The following is a 21,115-nucleotide window of genomic DNA, read 5'->3' on the forward strand; positions in this document are numbered from 1 at the left end:
GTGCTCGGAAAATACCAACAAAAACCAAGGAATTGAGCTCCTTCCTTGGGTTAGCCAATTACTACAGACGATTCATGGAGGGATTCTCCAAAAGAGCAAGTCTGCTAATTAGATTGTTGAAAAAAACTCTCAATGAAGTTGGACACCCGAATGTCAGGCCGCCTTAGATGGTCTAAAGCAAGCCATGATTGAGGGGACAATCCTTGGGATTGCTGATGTGACAAAACCCTTTAAGGTCGAGACTGATGCATCCAATTATGCATTAGGGGTGTTCTCCTGTAGAATGGACACCTCATCGCATATGAAAGTCGAAAGTTGAACGCAACAGAGAAGAGGTATACAGTTTCCGAAAAAGAAATGCTTGCAATGGTCCATTGTTTGAGGGCCTAGAGACAATATTTATTAGGGTTTGCGTTCTTTGTGAAGACGGACAACAATGCCACTTGTCACTTCTTTAATCAGCCAAAATTGACCTCGAAGCAAGTCAGATGGCAGGAATTTCTACCTGAATTTGACTTTGATTTTGAACATAAGAAGGGATCGAGTAATCGAGCAGTCGATGCCTCGAGTCAGAAAAGAGAACATGCAACCTTGTGCATGTTAGCTCATCTTCAAATGAGTTAGGTCGATGTGCGACGTCCTGAGAGAATTCCTGCAGAAGGATCCCTCTACCAAAATCGTCATGAATTTAGCAAAGGCTGGTAAGACAAGACAATTTTGGGTAGAAGCGAAATCAATTGTATGTCCCTAGAGTAGGGGATCTAAGGAATAAACTACTACACGAATGCCATGACACCTTGCCATTCTGGGTGGGAGACAATGCCATGTAATATATTAAAACGTGTTTAGACTACCAACAGGGTAAAGTTGAGAAAGCGAAAGTTAATGAGCTTCTTGAACCTTTGCTAGTTTTGATAAGACCTTGGGAGAGTGTTTCTATGGGTTTCATCACCCATCTCCTAAAGGTGGACAACTTTGAGATCAACTTGGTCAGCATTGACCGATTTTCGAAATATGCCACCTTCATCCTCATTACAAAGTTATGTTCGGCAGAGTTAACGACACATTTGTTCTTCAAACGTCGTGAAGTTGTGGGGAGTCCCGATAAGTATCGTGAGCGACAGAGATGGTAGATTCATTAGCACTTTCTGGAATGAATTATTTACTTTCTTGGGGACAAGTCTGAATATATTCTCAAGCTACCATCCTTAAACCGATGGCCAGATTAAGTGATTCAATTATATGCTTGAAGAATATCTGTGCCATTTTGTAGATGCAAGACATAAGAATTGGGTCCAACTACGAGATGTGACTCAATTCTATTTCAATGCTCAAACTAGTTTGTCGACAGGGAAAAGCCCCTTTGAGATTTTATGTGACAGACAACCCAAATTACCTCACCTTGTTTATCATCCCTATGCAGGGAAGAATCCCTAGGCTCACAACTTTACAAAGGAATGGAAGCAAACAACCGAGATCGCTTGTGCTTACTTAGAGAAAGCCTCGAAGCGTATGAAGAAGTAGGCAGATAAGAAGCATCGTCCTCTGGAGTTTCGGGCGGGAGATCAAGTCCTCGTCAAGCTACAACCAAAACAGATCCAATTTTAAGGACGCAAAGACCAGTGCCTCACCAGAAAATACGATGGACCCGTGGAAGTTCTAAAGAAATGGGGAATACATCTTACAGAGTGGCGTTGCCCACATGGATAAAAATCCATCCAGTAATTCATGTGAGCAACTTAAAACCCTGCCATAAGATCCCAACGCCATGCAACACAACGTTATCATTCGACCAAGCATTGATCTCAATAAAAAAGAAGATAAATACATCGAAGAAATCCTTGCTAATTAAGTAAGGAAGGGCAGAGGACCCATGAGAAGAATCCACGAATTCTTGGAAAAGTGGAAGAACCTTCTCATGAAAGAAACCAATTGATAGCGTGTCGAAGACCTAGAAGCCTGGACGTAAAAGATCAAAGAGTTTAGGCTTCGCCAGTCGACAGGGATGTCAACTGTTTAAGTGGGGAGAATGTCATGAGCATGCTTGTCCAAGGCATTGTTTGTCTATGGCCGCAAGCCCAAACAACCTCAAACCACTTTATCTTTATGTTTTGTACTTAGTTTAGCTTATTGCTTTAATCTCTATGTCGCTGACTTTGTAAGTGACATTTCACACTTTTCATATGATAGTTTGTCAAACTTAAAAATGTTTGAAACATACTACAAGGGAGACCCACTAGTCATATCCTCAACTAAGCCTTATTGTACTATTTGCAATTTTAGCTTTCTTTGCAATTGACAATCTTCAATCCTTTCTTTAATGATGTATGCAATTGACTAAGTCTTGTTGCACTCTTTCTCGAAATGTGAAGCAAGGCTCGTCATATAGTGAATTTGTCCGTGATTTTCGATTTTCGTACGGTTAACCTGCTTGCTGGATTAGAGCAAGTGCCGCACAATCGCCCATCCCGTATTTGAAAGATTGCAATTGTGACACTTGGCAATGTAAGTAATTTGGAAGAGTTGGGTTTGGTGGGTAAAAAAAGACCAACCCCCTATTTGGTTCACCAATAACTAAAGAGGTTTGCTACCTCGTTATTTGCAGCAACTCACATTTCTCACATTGTTATTCGTGTCAACTCCCCCAATAATTTCCCTATAATCATTACCAACTCAACTCTTTGTTTTTATCGCTAACCAAACGCCCCCTTAGTGAACTTCAACAACTTTTTGGCTGTCCTCATCCTGTAATTTTGCACTGCACCATAAGAAGAGAGCAAATATCCAATATTGTTTTGGGTTTTTGACATTAACATTAGAAATAATATGCTGCAAATTCAGACGGTTTTAGTGATGAAGAAAAATACTCTCCTCTTATGGTGCAGCGCAGTCAAGGCACTACTAATAGAAATATGTTTCGTTAGAAATCTGCGAGTCTCCCTTGATAAATCTAAGTGACCGCATCGAGTTTCGTGCAATAAGGTCTCGTCATGGTGTTTCTTTATCCGAAGCTTTCTAAGAATATTCCCTTCATGAGATTCAACTCAATTGGCAGGCCTTCATCTTCTAAACTACACAAAGTCTTTTTCATCCTTTCAATAGAAATCTGCGAGTCTCCCTTGATAAATCTAAGTGATCGCATTGAGTTTCGCGCAATAAGCTCTCGTCATGGTGTTTCTTTATCCAAAGCTTTCTAAGAATATTCCCTTCGTGAGATTCAACTCAATTGGCAGGCCTTCATCTTCAAAACTACACAAAGAGTCTTTCATCCTTTCCGTGATTTCCTATATAAAGTTCAAGCATTAGGAAGTGTATTTCTTCTATTATTATTATTAGAATGTATCTTGTTAGCCTATGGGGAAAGGCTTTGGTTTTGTATTTTGCTGTAATCCTTTCTTTATTATTAGTGTTTTTGGACATGGTGAGGGCACTAATTGGGTGTCAACCTAGTTGAGATGTCCTGGTGCACGAACACCTCATGATTCTTAGGTTTTGTTCATGTATATCCCTTGTGTACTTTCAGCTTTGGCTCTTTATTAATATCATTTACTAAGAGTTTGTTTCCAGAAGCTAAACTTTAAATGAAGAAAAACGAGCTAGAATTGATTTCATTTGCAAACCACATTATTCAATCCAAGCAAAGAATTATCGGTGACAATTATGCTTGAACATTTTCTCCATTCTAAAACAAGGTGTCAAAACCATCTGCAAAGTAAACTCATTCAATGACATATGGCCAAACCAACCTTGTACAAAAATATTATGGTTAAAAAGAAAAACCTAAGATATAAAATTTCCATCAAGTTAATTCAAATCCATAAGCAAAGGACTAATTACTAAAAAATCATTGGTCGAAGAAAACCCCTCAAGAGTATGTATGGAAAAGAATTCAGACCAAGTGAAATTGTTAAGAAACAAAGGTCTGGGACGTGTGCTGAGCAATAGGTTGGTCACATATGGGCCAGTCCACAACATCTTTTAAAAATAAATGAGCTCCAAATTGGCTTAAGAATGGTAAATCTTGGTTAGGATAAAGTTTTTCTATCGACTTGCACAAGGAATGGATCGAAATTACAGAAATTGGAGTCGAGTCACATATTGGATTGGGCAAAAATATGAAAAGGTAAGGGCCACAAAAGGGTTGAGTTGTGTAGCTTTTAGATCGAGTAGGTCAGATTCTAGGGCAGAGAAAATTGCATGAAGGACACCACGTCTTCTTCACTAGAGAAATTGTAGTTGTAGGTCACATTTTGAAATTGGTTGCAAAAAACACAATAAAAGCAGGAAAAGCTTTGACGGCGCCTCCCATCAACTTGACCCATGAGTTTGACTTATGAGTATCAATTTCTTCACCATCTTGCTTCAGATCAAGTCGCAAAATCTCTAGGTTGAAACATCAAATTCTTTTCCCTTTCGGCTTCCACACAATTGAGTGAATGTTCAAGCATCGGTCTTAGACATAAGAAGCTTAGGGTAATTCCTCTTAGCTTCACCACTTTAAAGTTGCCAAAATTAAAGCTTCTTAATTAAAAACTATTTGCAGAATTTTGCAAGTCTTATGCTCAATTGGGATTCTTTTTTAAATCTATTTGCAGAATTTTGTAATTTTGTATATGTACGGCTCTAACTGTACTTGAGAAGTTCTTGTTTTGTATTGTCCCCTTGTATTTTGAGCAGTAACCTCCTTTCATTTATTCAACAACCAATCTTGTTTCCTTTCAAAAAAAGAAAAAAAAGAGTACAATACAAAGTAAAGAAAAACTACGTATGTTGCAGGGAAGGTTCTAAATATATTTCTCTTTCGTTATTCAAATTCATTGGAAAACTTCTCAGTGACCGGCTGTCGATTTTGATAAGTAGAATACCTCGTCCTATCTGCTACCTCCTTTTTAATCCCTCTCCTTTATCTTTATTGAAACAGGACCTTATCAGGTTAAATCTTGAGAAATGGGATAGAGATAGGCTAAGACCGATGGCCAAGTGACACTTGATGTCTATTGTTATTTGAAAAATTCATTTGTCAGAAAGAAATCTCCAAACAGACCTACAATATACCAAGAAATGAGAAAACATTAATATCAAACTAGTTATAAGTGGAAACTTACTAGTTTCTCAATTGCTTCATAGCTTGACGAAAGCAATCTAGCCAGCAAGTTGCTCTTCAGTTCTTTATTAGGAACTGAACCAAGAATCAAACTTACAGCACTCACTACTTCTTCCTCGTCCTCCAAAGGTAAATGCAACTTCTCCAAACTCTAAGAAACCGAAGGCTAGTTAGACTTAGTACAAGAGATCATTATACAAACAGGACAAGAAATAACATAAATCTAGTCAAAGTAAAAAAAGCAAAAACAATTAGTTTACATCAATTTATACTATTTCCATATTGTCGCAATGGCAATAGAGTTTCAAAACATCACATATTACATTTAATGAGAAATGTTTATAATAACATCAAACAATATTGTGTGCTGGATTTAACTCTTAGTTTCATCAAGTGTAACATCAGTCACTAAGGATTACACAATATTAATTTTCGTTCAAATTTAGATGACTCATAATCAAAGAATATTACCTCTCCGATCCAAATCAAAATTTCCAAATTTGGCGGTTCGAAGATTACAGCAGTTGCATCTTCACAAATTTTACGGAGGGCAAAGGCACAAGCATGTGAAGAGACAGATTCTGTGATCCCAGTAGCAAGAAATAATCTGAAAACAGAAGATCAATATAAAAAGGAAAAACTACAATTCAAAAATAAATATATTTACATCTTATTGATCATAGAGAAGATGATACAGTAGGAACGAGCATTGCATCAATAGATTACAAATTATAGACTACAATCATTCAAACAATAAACTTCATCCCAACATTATCATATTTCTATAGATGAACTGGTTTGATAAGATCCGATGCCCAACAGTATTTCTCAAGGACCAATCACAATATTTGCAAGCCATGAAGTCATGGGTCGACAAGGAAGCACTCATGGAATATGAAAAAGTACTAATAGGTATTTATCGAGAATATTAGTAGCACATTAGTAGGGGTGTAATGATAATTGGTTATAAGCATAAAAACATAGTTTCCTAATAATAATTAAAAAAACACAAAAACATCATGAATCTAGGGACTTAAGGAGCTCAGTGTGATGAATAATATTAGAGCATATAAGTAGGGGTGCATTGATAATCTATTATTGATTGAATATTATTTTACAACTTAGAGAGCTACTATTCACAGACACTAAGTGACCAAAGAATTGAATTAACTCTCCAACTGCTGAAAAACAACTCCTGACTATCTCTGTTACTAACTCTAATTACGACTAAAGGGTGGTCAATAGAAGGGATTCTAGAAGCTGAAAATTGGAGGCCTTAGGTTCACTTTCAGTTAACTCTCTTTTGAAGGATTTGGCGGCATCCCTGATTTGGTTTTTATTTGTTTCTCTTTCACTTGATGAGATCTACAAACTGTTGGTTAGCTCATAATGGGTGATGTGAAGCACATGGTTGTATCCAACGTTATTCCCCTAGCATCGAAGATAACTTAACACAAGTTAAATGGATCTAACTACTATAATTGGCATTGTACGATTCAATTTTACTTAGTATAGATATGGATGATCATGTGACTGTGAAGCCACCAAGAGATGATAAGAAAAAGGCTTGGCTCCGCTTGACTTTATCTTCAAATTAAGAATTCTATTGAAAGTAATGTTGTTGGTTTGGTAGATCATTGTGATTATGTGGAAGAGCTCCTAGTCTTCTTAAGACTTTCTATACTCTGGCAAAGAACAAGTTCATCGAATGTTTGATATCTGTATGCAAATTTTACGAGTTGAACAAAAGGCTGAATCTGTTACAAGCTACTTTACGAGGCTTAAGAAGACAACTGCTGAACTTGCTTTGCTATTACCTTTTAGCTTTGGATGTCAAGGTTCAACAAACTCAGAGAAAAAAGATGTTTGTTATGATATTTTTTAACACTGCTAACTAAATTTGGAATGGCTAAAACACAAGTCCTGTTTAATTATGAGATTCTGTTGTTAGCTGAGGCGTTCAGTCATGTTCTTCGTATTGAGAGTTTCCAACCTGGTTTGTTTGTTTCTCAACCTAATAGTGCTCTAATCAGCAAGCATAACAATAACTCTCAAGGTACTTGAAGGATGACTAACCATTTTTAGAAGCCTAGTTCTGATATTTAAAAATCAGACTCTCAGAAGATTGTCCATCATATTGCTATGAAAAAATCAGAATTGCATATGGAAGTTTTTCTTCTATTGCAGAAAAAGGAACCATTAAATTGACTAATAACATCTCTTCACAGTCTGTTCTTCACGTTCCAAAATTAGCCTATAATCTTTTATATATTTCTAAACTCCCTAAAGATTCTATTTGTCATGTTATATTCTTTGTCACTCGCTTTATTTTTCAGGATCAGGAATCGGAGAAGATGATTGAGAATGCTAAGATGTTTGATGGACTCTATTACTTTGATAAAGGCTCTTCTAGCAAATAAAATAACTCAAGGTCTATGTAGTATTGGTTCTCTTTCTGTTAAAGAACAAATTACACTTTGGCATCATAGATTAGGACAACTCGATTTTTCTTATCTCAAACATCTGTTTCCAAATTTATTTAAAGGGGTTGATTGTTCATCTTTTGATTGTGAAAGTCATATTTTTGCAAAAAATCATCGATCCACATACGTTCCAAAACCTTTTTCTTTAATTCATAGTGATGTTTGGGGTTCGTCTAAAATTGCAACTCACACTGTAAAAAGATGGTTTGTTACTTTTATTGATGATCCCACTCGTTTATCTTGGGTTTACTTGAAAAAAAAGTCTGAGGTGACAGAAAATTTTTAAACATTTTTAAAACAATGATTTGAATCGGAGACAAGCCTCTTTATTAATGATAATATATGAGACTTAAGCTCAAAGTACAAGAGTAGTGTACTAAGAGCAAAAGAACTAGAGGAGAATACGATCTAAAGTGAAAAACTTAGGCAACAAAAAGAAGGCAGCCTAAACAAACAAAGTCAAACAGAAAAGTAACAAACGGAACAAAACCTTTCCAAGGCGAAATATTCGTAGAAATCTAAATATAAATCAAAACTTGACAACTCTCTCAAGAAGAGTCCATCCGAAAATAATAACTTGCACAGCCAAATCTTCAATATGAGAGGAGTCAAGAGAAAGAGAAGCGCCGAAGAGAAGCAGCCAACAACCTCATAACTGTTCTTGTCAGTGCCATCTAGAACCCAAAGGAACTCACATAAATCTTCCAAAACAAGCCGAAACTGATTCCAAAAGAACTCTCCAGAAAATACTCCCCTTTGGTAAGCCATAAAAACGAAAACCAAAACTCAAAATCAATATCAAGCATGCTACCACAAACAACAAGGCTTAAACTCATCCACCCACGCGAAAGAGTTCTGGGAAAGGCAGCAATGGTTCAACAACTAGAGGGACTGCAATGGACGTTTTAAGGATCATACTAGAATAACTCCGCAATCAACAAACTATTGATTTTAGATGATCTGGTATTTTGCAACGCCGAAGAAAAGGGCGAGTGGCAGGGGCAGTTTTTCCGAAATTGGATCTTCCACGCACTGGAAAAGGGCATTAAGATCTGTTTCTAGAGGCCCAAAATGTCTCTACCCCTCAAGCTCAACAGTCTTATCAAAATGCTTCATTTCCTCACTACTAACGCTAAAAGGAGAGTCGCTAGAGGACTCCCCCTTTTTTCTAGAGGGATGGAGAGGGATTTTGCTCATGGAGCTCCTCAAGAATTTCACCTTCAAGTTGGGTAAAGAAGCCTCAACATACTTAAAATGCGTAGGACGAAATGAATTAGAACTAGACTTTGTAGAACAGGTTGGAGCTCGCAATTATGTACAACTAGCTTCCAATAAATCTGGATTAGTCTCTAAAAACTCCTTGAAATTGTTGGAATGAGCTGAAGGTTGAAAACAAACACGATTTGCCACTAACAAGTTTGAGCTTGATCAAAAATCTAAGCTCTTAAGGAACACTTAACCAAGATTTTCCTTGGAATGAAAATTTTCGAAAAAGGCTTAAGACAATGTGGGAAGACCTTCGAAGATTTTTTTCTTTTCGATTTTAATCTTGACCCCAATCTAGCTATTGAGTGCAGGGTAGAAGAGAAGAAAGAGCTTGATGATGAAGAGTGGATGGGAGCTTGGCCGGAGGAATTTTTGAAGGGCTCCGGAGCACCAAATGGAGAGGGGACAAAATGCTCTGATGGTGCAGATGGTAGCTACCGGTAATTTGAAGAAGTCTGAGAGCCATGCAGGCGACTTTTTGCCTTTTACCTTCCTTTAATGAGGTATCAAACGAATTAATCTGGTCACTCGATAATGCAAAAGTCTAGGCTGCAATTTTCCCTCTCCTTGGTGATTGCAACTCTTCATTTTCTCTTTCAAACTTACTTCGGTGAGATGAGGAAGGATCCCCGATCAGAAAAGCTTGCACAGAGTTACTAATGAGGTCAACAAAAGGGTTCTTTTAGAAGCTTCGCTTTGAAATGGACGAAGGGAGAAAATCCCAATCTAGATTTAAGACATTCAAATCTAAACCTTCATCTTTCAAAACTTTATTAAATCTGGCCAAGTCAATAGGGTTCGAGAAAGCCTTGATAAAAAGGGCATTTTGAACGATTAAAGGTTCTTCCATAACTTCAATATCACCAAAACTAAGATAGAAGTTTCTACGAGATTTATCCTTCAATTCGATTGTTGCTGAAATAAATCCACTCAGGGCTTTCCTTACTTTTGGCCTTTGGTACTTTCTTCATATTCAATGTGTCCAAGGATATGCTCTTGAGTTTGCCGAAGTAATTCCCAATTGCAACAAAAACATCCTTTTTCCAATAATCAAACGGTAAGTTATTGATGGACAACCATCCCCCAAAACCTGAAATAACTTCTGGTCTGCCATACTTAAGCTTGTTCCATTTCTCAAATAGAATATGAAAGGGCCCAAAACGTTTCCATTTACCAGGATTCTCAATCAAATTTTCCAAGTTCCCTCGATAAGATGAATTATGGACTTATCTGCAGATAAAGGGTTGATGCAGATTTTGGATTGGAAGTTTTCCTCCAAAGTTCTAATGATATCTTTCCAGTTATTATAAACAAATAGCCTAGAAATCATTTTAGTTTCTATTCATCTTCTGAAAGAAATCCTTGACGGGATATTGAAGCATTTCCACCAACCTTTCTTTAAACCCTTGTAAAGAAGAAAAAGAAGAGAACCTTCCTCTTAAAAAGTCAAATCTTACAAGCTAAATCGGTCCTCTCATGCCAAATCCCGAAATAAAGATTATTTACACAACAACTTTTGATATCCATATTCAAAATAAACCTGGAGACTTTGAACAAAAACTTGGGAATACTATGGAACTTCGCAAGAAACATAACTGGATGACGACGGAGGTTGACTGGAAGGGGAGGCTAGCCGGAAAAAGGGGAGAGGAAGAAGGAAAGAAAGGAGAGAGAAGAGAGCACAGAATGGTAGTAACTGATATGATTAAATTTACCAATATTCATTTTGGGATAATTGGTGATTCAACACAGTAATCAAAGAAGATCATCTTGTATTTGAAACCCTACAGTATCTTCTTCTTCCCAATTAATAGTGATGTTCACTTGTTGGGTCTTCTACAAATTTCCAACCCCACAAGTGATGGAGAATGTTAGACAATTGATATAACCAATTAAATTTACCAGAATCCATCAGCTTGATTTTTAGCTGATTGATGATTTAACAAGAACTACTTGAGCCTTAACAAATCAGCTTGATCTTGAGAAAATGATTATAAACTTATAAGTTGAGCACATCCAATAACAAAATGGACAATCAATAAGAATTGAACCCTGTAAATTGGGAAAAACATAAAAGAAAAAGAAAATAAAGGAGAGTTCTTACAGCAAGGGTCTGGCATCTGTGTGAAAAGCAGAAATTGACCTAAAGTAAGATCCAACAACTTCTGCCAGTGATCTATAAACCTGGAGTGGCATTTTTAAACAAGGGTTAGATAAATGATAGTACTGTGCACCTTCTGGTTTATGAGGCCATAAAGCTTCCCATTGAGGTCTAGATAAACTAAGCTATTCGCACTGGAGAAGTGTAAGGTACCAACATACAAGGCACATTACGCCTTTGATCTCATTTGAAGGTCTAGCCGCCAACATGGTCACCAGTTGCGTTATTACGACGAAATCAAAGGTTTGACCCTCCTGTAGGACTACCTCAGCGACCTGTAATGATACAAATTTGTTTAATCATACAAATAAGAAAAAAAACTTCACATGATTATTTCTATTTAACTCCTTGTGGGAGTCATCTTTTTTTCATAGAAAACAACCAAAGACAGCATATTAGAACACCTAGGGCCTTGAAAACTACGTAAAGAAAGTAACAGAAAACAAGAACATTAATCTGGAAGGTGGTTTGTTTTCTTTTCTTCTTTTGGAAGAGAATAACGATTTAAGAAAAACAAATTAAAGAAGGAATAGAAGTGTAGTCAAACCGATTTGGAGATCTATTGATCTTGAATGCAGGATGTAGAAGCGTTTGGAAGATTGGGCAATTAGCTTATTATCAAGGATGGATGGGCAAATGTATATGGTTTCAACTAATCGTATAAAAGAACAATGTGGTTCACATTTTGGCTGGTCCAGATTTGATGCGTAAATCTCAATTGATTTTGTCAAATGCGGAGAAAGCAATTCTTGCTAAAATCTGGTCTGAAAGGAATTAAAGTTTTTCATGATAGATCACTACTATCTTGGATCATTTTAAAGTTGCTCAGATTACTGTTTCTTCCTGGTGCTCTCTTTCGAAGTCTATATTTTTTTTTTTTTTTTGTTGGCAAAGACTTATGATTAAATTGGAATGCTTTTATTTTTTCAGCTTAGCATTTATGTGTATTTGTCATAGTACTCTGTTTTTATATTTGGCTTTATTGTATTTTGAGCAGAGTCTTTTCTCATTTCTTCAATGAAAAGGTCAGCTTCCTTTTCAAAATAATAATAATAATAATAATAATAATAATAATAATAATAATAATAATAATAATAATAATAATAATAATTTCCCTTATAATAATGATATAGAAAGGAAGTACTTGCTGAATCAATTATTATTTCTCCATGAATATTCTAGTGTTTCATGATGGTTATCTTGTCTTTCCATCTTTTTCTTTCTTTTTATCTCATAGGAATCAAGCACTTTCCATTAAGATACTGAAATGTAACAAGGACCCGAGAGCTACATAAATGCTCTCCAGTTTGTTACATCTAATAATATAAGAAACAAACAAAACGGTTGGTATGTTGCCTCACCACATTAAGGGCAAATAATTTGCTCTCCACTTCCTTCCAAGGAATTGGTACATTACCATTGGTCCAACCACTAAAGAAGAGCTACAAAAAGAAAAAGAAAACGAGAAAAACCAATCATAGAGAGCAAAATTAAGATTACAGATGGCTATTAAAAAAGTGCAAAAGAAAATAGGGGAAAACTGAGAAGCAGCAGGAATGCAAATATTTTGAAATCCCCACCCTCCTCGCAGCTGCAGTAAGGCATATTTTCTCTCTTATCTCTCATTTGATACTCTCGAATCCTTCAAATAGAAGCATTTAGAGCCGACAAAACCAAAACTGAACTCTTTAGCTTCCAATGAGGGTACTGTTTCTAACACATCCATAATCCTATATTACCCTCAAGAAATATCAAATAGACGAATTTGGATGAGCTATCGATTAGGAGAGATAAAAGAACAACATATAATACAAAGTGAAAGCAAAAATACTTGGAAGTACGGACAAGAGTTCCAACTTCCAATTGTTCAATACAAGAGAATATAAAGTATTAATATCTGTTTCAGTAATATCCAATTAAATTTTCCCTCACCCACTAGTTTAAGCTTTTGGATCAATTAGTGATTTAAAATAGTACTAGAACAGTATGGTCAAGGATGCCACCTATGTTCAAGCCCTTGCATCGTTTGTTTTTTCCTCGATTAAAATTGATTTCCACTCGTGAAGGGGAGTGTTAGTGGTACATAATTAAAATCCATAGAAATGTTGCTCCAAACAGTTGTCACAATGAAGCATATACTTTAAGTGATTTAACATGGTATCAAACAAGAAGTCCTACGTTTGGACCAATTTTTTTCTATCATCAAATGGAAAAAAGATATTCTCCGTCTCTTAAAGTTTTAGGTTTAGTGGTAAGTTATCAAAAGAAAACTACAAAACTCATCAGTCTCATCTACACCCCTCTCATTTTTATTTATTTATTTTACTTTATAAGAAACAAAAATTTATTGATAAACAAAATAAAAAAAAGGGACAAATATCTCTTTGTTTAACAAGAAAAGACATTTTTCATTCAAAAAAGGAAAATAGAGCAAGAGTCAAAAGATACAACTTCAACAGTAGTGAGAGTAAAGAAATGTACAAAGGAACAATAAATGATGATCAATTCAATTTGATATCAAAGAAATTCAAGGTATTGCCATATCGGTAGAGCATCTTACGGATCCCCCCAAGTAACCTGCCTAGGGCTTCAAGGAATCTTATAGAACACCAACTGAGAGTCATCTTATTCAATTGTAATATCAGAATCAGTACAAAGAAAGGATTGATAAAATGTCAATTACCTCACAAGAAACAGAATGCAACAAGAACAAAGATAGAAAATACCTCCCACTGCCTATCCAATCTCTCAGGGATGAAGACAAATGATTTTCCCACTTCCGTACCCCTCTCTGCTATTTAAATCCCTCTTTCCCTCCTAACTAACTGCGGGGCCCAGCCTTAGCAGCCACACTCCCCATTACACGTGCATTCCTCTTTTTCCCCCTCCTACTATATTGTAATATAATGGGCGGCCCAACAGAATCATCATTATTCCAATGGTTAAAAGAAAAATTCTGAAGTTTCATCCAACCTCCAATCCTCATTTTTACTTCTTGTTTCTTCTGCTTTCCAAGATTCAATTTATCTACTTTAAAATTATAGCTGCAAAATTATCTCAATTGACCACGGCTTCTGAACATTCTTTCATCTTCAAATCTCACGAGAATGTTATCATCCAGAAAAGTACCAATGAGGCAGAGGCAACAACGTGAGAATTCTTTCTTTAGTTCCGCTAGGATTTACTTTCATAAGTATATTGTTTTGCACTCGTCATTCTTCTCTAACATTTATTATCAGCTCCAAGCACCAAAATCTTCAGTTCAATATTATTCGATGGAAAGTTAAGAAGTCTGAATGTTCTTATCATTTAACAGATATGAATATAGTGCCGAAACCAGATTTATTTCATACTAGTTTACCATTGATAAAGCACATCCACAAATGAGCATACCTTTTCCATAAATCTGGAAGACCTTAAAATTTGACAAATATCCACCAGAAGCTCAACGATATTCATTCTAAAATGGATAAGACCATCCGGTAGGTCTATCATTCCTCTTTCCTCGTTGAAAGCAGATTCAATCACCTATCAATCACAAAGAAGATGATAAGTTGCCTTAATACCATACAAGAATTGTAACATATAGAGTGTTATCAATTGAAGAAAATACTAAGTTCATAGGAAACCAAAATTTTGACAACCAAAACGAGCAGAAGTTAGAAAAACGGCTGCCTAAATATCTAGTTAAGAAACATAATAATAGACATGGTTTTAGTTACATATGTTCTAAAAAAAGAGGAAACAAGCCTCTTCATTAAGAAAATGAATAGACAAAGTAATATTTGAGTACAATGAACATACTGATAGACCCCTATCATTCAAACATACAGTAGAAGAAAGAAAAGCAATTAAGTTTGTTAGTAAATCTGTTAACAGAAAATTGTTATGGTCAGTTAGCAAATTAGTTAGGAAATCTGTTAAAGAAGTAGTTGAATATGTGCATTATAAATAACTATAGAAGTCCAGTGAATAGAAGGAAAAATCTTATGAGGAAGTATTTGGTTAATTCTTGAAAGAAAGAATAACCGAGAGAGAGGATCATTACTTGTAATTGAGAATTACTTTCAATAAAGAGAGATTATAATTGATTACAAGGAGTTCCATCACATACAAGATCAAAGCTTGTGAGATCAGTAAGTGCACCCGATCATCTCAACTAGGTTGAAACCTCATAGCACTCTCATCACATCCGGGCTTTCATTGAAAAGAAAAACCAAACCCATGCGAATATAATTTGAACCATACCTCTAAAAGCAAAATACACTCTAAAGACAACAAACTACCAAATGACAACACAGCAATTTTAAACAATCTGATAATACAACAAAATCCCCCAAAACAAAGAAATACCATTTTCAAACAAAAATTGTAAAAATAAATAACACTATACGTTACAGTTGTTGAAAAACTTTGTTCTATGTCGTGGGTGTTAAGGATTGTCGAGAATCGCTAAGGCAGCTTCTAGGAGGAGAATCGCTAAGGCAGCTTCTATGATTTGAAAGAAATCAAAGGGTCTTTCATGACAAATTTCTTGGATGGCTAGATCGTTACAAAGTTGCTCACAGAAAGGAGAGAGGAGAGAGGGGAGAGAACTTACTTTTATTTTAAGGCCCTCCTTAACCCTTTTCCTTCTCACAAAATGCTTTGGGAAAGTCTTGACGGGATGTGGGAGAGCCCTTGATTTTGGATGTTTTCTAGACTTAGCCTTTGACCGAGATTTGGCCAAGGAAGAGAGGGAAGAAGAAGAAAGAGCAACGGAGGAAGAGTTGGAAGATCGAGCTTTTACTGAGGGTACAGAATCTGCAATGGGGATAGAAGCAAAAAACTTTGACAAGGATGAGGGAAGTAACTTGGAAAGACCTGCTTTCCCATCTGTACTAATGCTTGGAATTCCAATTGGCAATAAAGTATGTTCAGCCAAAAAATTCTCTTTCCTCTCTAAAGGTTGCTTTTCGAAATTCCCCTGCATTTTTCCTTTCACTTCTGGAGACCATTTTCTTTTTCTCTCTAATCCTTAAAGATGGCTCTTTAATGGCCCTTGACTTTTGGACTTCCTACTGGGGGCTTACAACTGGCGAATTTTGAGAGGGGCTTTTCACACCAAGAGGATTTGAGACCCTTAGGCTACTTTCAAGAACTCCATGGGACGTCCTAGCCTCTCTCTTCCAACAAGCATGAGTTTCATCGATTCCCCTTGAATCTTCCATCGGCTATAGGAATAAAGCGGTCAGCGAGTCTATGTTTTTAGAATCCAGTGGAATCTGAAACTGGCTTTCTTTTTTAAGCATCAACAAACAAGACGTGAACTTTGATATGGAATCGGAAGAATCTCTTCATCAATCAAAACTTGCTTTAGATGAGCCAAGTCAATTGGGCTGGAGAAATCTTTTATAAATAAAGCACCTTGAACTTTGATCGGGGGTTCCAAACATTCAATATCTCCAAAATTCAGAAAAATGTTACCTCTTTTTTCATTTGAGATTTCTACAGTAGATGGTATAGAACCACATAAATTTTTTTGAACTTGAATTTGTGCTTCAACAACACTAACAATGTTCGATGTTTCATTTGCAATAGATACTAGACCGCGAAAATAAGACGCAATAGCTTCAAAGTTTTGCCGTCTCCGGTAGTCTAAGGGTGAACTTTTAATCAAAATCCACCGGACAAAGCCCTTCACGACTTCCGAACGACCATGCAACATTATGTTCCACTTTTCAAAATTTAAATGAAAATGGCGACAAACTTGCAATTTCCCCGAGTATTCAACAAATTCTTCCACCTCACCTTGATCCAAATGGAGTAAAGTACTTTTCACAGACAAAGTTTTGATAATGACATCAGAACCAAAGAATAATTTTAGAGTGCTAGATATTTTTGTCTGTTAGATTTTGTGGGCCTAACCTTTAGGGTATTTTTGGAAATTTTATTTATGGAAAGCTTACCATAATTTTGTTTTCCTTTTTTTCTTATGCCCTTGTGTATTTTATTTAATCTCCCTCATTGTACCTTTGTAAATCATCAAAAAATAATAAAACTAAAAATATCATGGTTTTTCTCCCGATTCTCGGGCTTCCACGTAAGCCTCATATTGGTGGTAATTGCTTTCAATATGATATCAGAAATAAGCAATAACGAAACCCTAGAAACCAACCTAGGAGAAACCCAGATTGAACCTGAACCTGCCTAACCTTCAAGACCACCAATCTACCTAATGGGAGTAGCCTCACAACTGTACGCGCCGCCGTCTGACCTTCATGTGCTGCTCCTGTCCGGCGCATGGGCCCACTGCCGACGCCGTTTCATCTCACCGCCCAAGCCAGTCCCCTCTACGCACCATCAGATTTCCAACCGTCATACCCTTCCAGCCAGCCGCAGCCCCACGCGCCGCCTATGCCCTCCGAACAGCAACCCTCTACCGTAAATCTGTACAGCAAGTATCCGCTGTCTGTTGACCCTTTGCAGCAACCGTTTCTCTAGGGTAACAGGACTGACCAACCCCATAACAGATCGAATGTTGAAGCGGGCAAGTCTTTGACGCATTCCAAACCAACCGAGTTGTTGATGTATTCCAAGAACCCGGTAACTTCATTCCTTAATTTGCCTTCGAATTATATAACTAGCGCTTTGGGATCCTCCACAAGGAATTTCCAAGTGAGAAATTAAATGGTCAAAATTATTTTTCATGGACCCTAAACGTGACTTCCTATTTCAATGAGTTCTCCCTTCTTTAGCAAGAGATGAATTTGTGCAGGGAGACAGTTTAGGATACGCCAAATGACGGTATACAATATGCAAAACTTGAGGAGGCTGACCGTATTTATGATTTCTTTATAGGGTTTGATCCCAAATTTGATACTATTTGTGGCCGTATACTCGGACAAAGACCCCTTCCTTCCCAATAGAAAGTATGCTTTGAAGTCAATCTTTAAAAAGACAGTACTAATGCCATGGGTATACTGACTACCCCTACCATTGACTTTGCTGCCTTTAGTGCACGGTCCTTAACTCAGGATAATGACAAAAATAATGGAAGATCAATCCATGTTTGTGAGCACTGCAAGAAACAATGGCACACCAAGGATCAGTGTTGGAAACTCCACAATCGTCCCCCAAAAGGTAAGAAATGGTCCTCTAACGAGAAACAAAACTCGGGACGTGCCCACGTTAGTGAGACTACCACTGCCAGCACCTCTCAGTAGACTAGCCCTACTACAAGCCAGACCAAGACTCCTACTCTGGGTGTCATTGTTCAGTCAGGTATGCCTCGTCCCCTTAGGGCTTATTAGTGTTGATGAGAAGAATCCCTAGATTTTAGACTCAGGGGCTACAGTACAGGTTCTTCAGAGCAATTTATCTCTTATGTCCCTTGTGCCAGTAATGAAAAATTCGGATAGCAGATGGCTCTCTAACCTCGATTGCTGGCAAAGGACAAATAGTTCCCTTTGACGATCTTGCTCTCCAGAATGTTTTGCCTATGCTTAAACTGTTTTAAACCTTGCTATCTATAACCAAGATCACTCGTTAGTTGCATTACAGAGCTATCTGCTTACCTGAATTTGTTTGTCTTCAGAACATGAGCTTGGGGAGGACAATTGGCACTGGCCAGCATAGCAGGGGACTTTATATCCTTGATGATGATACCTCTGATAGTAGTATCTTTAGGGCTAGTTTACTGTTTTCCTATTTTAGCACTTATGAACATGATTGTAGGTTGTGGCATTTTCAGTTGAACCACCCAAACTTTAATTTTATGAAATATTTGTTTCCCCATCTCTTTTCTAAAATTGATGTCTCCTCTCTATCTTGTGATGTGTATATTCAAACTAAACAACATTGAGTTTCATTTCCCAAACCCATACAACCGTTTACCCTTAACCATAGTGACTTTTATGGTCCTTCCAAGGTCACCACCTCTTCTAGGAAACGGTGGTTTGTAACTTTCATTGAGGATCATACCTGTCTTACAAGTCTATCTTAACACCAATAAATCTGAGGTCTCCTCTTTTTTTCAAAACTTCTATCACACAATTGAAACACAATTCCATACAAAAATTGCAATCCTTCGAAGTGATAATGGTCGAGAATTTCAAAACCATAACCTTAATGAATTCCTAGCCTCCAAGGGGATTGTCCACCCAAACTCGTATGCCTACTCTCCTCAACAAAATAAGGTGGTCAGGCGAAAGAACCATCATCTTCTGAAAGTAGCATGCTCTCCTATGCTATCTACTTCCCTTCCTTCAAACCTGTGGGGAGATGCGATTCTTACAGCAACTTATTTAATCAGTAGAACGTCTTCTCGTATCCTTCACCTTCAGACTCCTTTAGATTGTCTTAAAGAGTCCTACCCCACTACTTGTCTAATCTCTAAGTTTCCCCTTCATGTATTTGGGTGTACCACTTATGTCCACAATTTCGACCCTAATCAAACCAAATTTACCCCTCGAGCTCAGGCTTGTTTGTTTGTTGGTTATCTCCTTCATTAGCGCGGTTATAAATATTTTCATTCGCGGTCTAGGAAATACTTCAATGCTATGGATGTTACTTTCTGTGAGGACCGACCCTACTTTCCCGTTAGCCATCTTCAAGGGGAGAGTGTGAGTGAAGAGTCTAACAACACTTAGACCTTATCGAACCTACTCCTAGTACTGTGTCTGACATCAACCCTAATCCTATAGTTCTACCCACAAACCAAGTTCCTTAGAAACATATTACAAGAGGAATCTCAAAAAGGAAGTTGGGTTCCTTACTAGTCAACCGTCGGCTCCTCTAAGCCTCCAGTTCAACTTTTTCATTTTTGAAAAAGAATCTATCTTCTGGTTTGTGGCTATAAACTGAAATGGCTTCGTGAAACCATATAAGCTGGGGGTATGATAATGACAGTATTAAGTTGGCTTCTACATCTTCCACTTGAAATGAAATGATCCATCCTCGTACGAAATGCGAAAAAACAAGTTATCAATAATACAACATTCTACTTCCATTATAACCACATTTCATTCGAGGAAGGCCTAAGATCAAACCCATTGGAAGAGGTTGGTACAATCCAATACTTTGACTATGATCCTTCGAAACCCCACAAGATTTTTTTACGACAGCCTCTTTGTTAATACATTAATAATGAGATAGAAGCTAAAAGGATTATACAATGAGCATTTAAACCAAGGATCAGGAATTGTCCCTAGACATCTCAACTAGGTTGACACCCCCTTAGCACCCTCATCTTATCCAAACGATATAAAATAAACAAAAACAAATATCTAATGTCCAAAAGAAAAAGCAAAAGCAAAACTAACAACACAAATAAAATACAAATAAAGACTGAACATCCATCTAAAGAAATGACGACCAATTTAGGCTTATATCTCGCACCGAGTAATTCTCAAAATCCTCGGAGAGGGAGCACCACGAGGAGGCTAAAGTTTTTGCTGACTCCAACCAAGTCATCCGCCAAGGCAAAAGGCACCTCCTGATCCTTGGCTTCTATGAACGATGGAATCCAACAAGGATGACGTCTTGAATTGTAAGTCCTTCAAAATATTCAGAGACAAAGCAGCACGAAGCAACCTTTGAACAGACCAAATCACACCGAACAATAAGACTTAAGAAGAACTTTGGAAGATAGGCTAATCTCTTTCAAAACATATATCAAAAAGCAAGACCTTGACTGCATATTCCCGAGGAAAATAAGCTTGTGAATTCCACTTAGAGCCACAAAAATACTGATGAACATTTTCCTTGCAAATCTTTGGAGAGGGAAAAGGAAAAAAAAAAAAAACAACTAGCTCCTCAAGATTGTAACCACTGGTTTCTGCCTCATGTTCAAAACTCTAGTTTCCATAATGCAAAATGCAAGAAGCTTCAAATTGCTTCTTTGGTTGAGGAATGAAGTCGTTTGATGTTTCTTATATATATATATATAAGAGATAAACATCATCACGTTCATCATAATAGAATTCAAAGAAGCTGCAAAATGTTACGTTCTAATGCAGCAGAACTACTTAACTACATATATCTTTAAAAAACACACAACAAATTCCGCCCAATAATGAACTAGGCATGTTTCTAACTGTCTATTCAACAGATAGCAGAAAA

General features: G+C 37.0%; 1 protein-coding gene across 4 annotated transcripts in view; it reads right to left on the reverse strand.

Annotated features, from left to right (window-relative positions):
* The window catches only part of LOC103491690 (uncharacterized), a 68,422-nt gene that overhangs the window by 19,023 nt on the left and 28,284 nt on the right, over positions 1–21,115 (reverse strand). For all 4 annotated transcript variants that reach the window (XM_008451737.3, XM_017045351.2, XM_017045350.2 and 1 more), the window contains 6 exons: positions 14,408–14,542; positions 12,376–12,456; positions 11,176–11,289; positions 10,958–11,037; positions 5,576–5,711; positions 5,106–5,255 (listed from right to left, as the gene is read on the reverse strand). In XM_008451737.3, the coding sequence (XP_008449959.1) occupies positions 5,106–5,255; positions 5,576–5,711; positions 10,958–11,037; positions 11,176–11,289; positions 12,376–12,456; positions 14,408–14,542 (696 nt within the window). The remainder of the gene's footprint in view (positions 1–5,105; positions 5,256–5,575; positions 5,712–10,957; positions 11,038–11,175; positions 11,290–12,375; positions 12,457–14,407; positions 14,543–21,115) is intronic.

Source organism: Cucumis melo, chromosome 6, assembly GCF_025177605.1.
Source record: "Cucumis melo cultivar AY chromosome 6, USDA_Cmelo_AY_1.0, whole genome shotgun sequence".
Lineage (NCBI taxonomy): Eukaryota > Viridiplantae > Streptophyta > Magnoliopsida > Cucurbitales > Cucurbitaceae > Cucumis > Cucumis melo.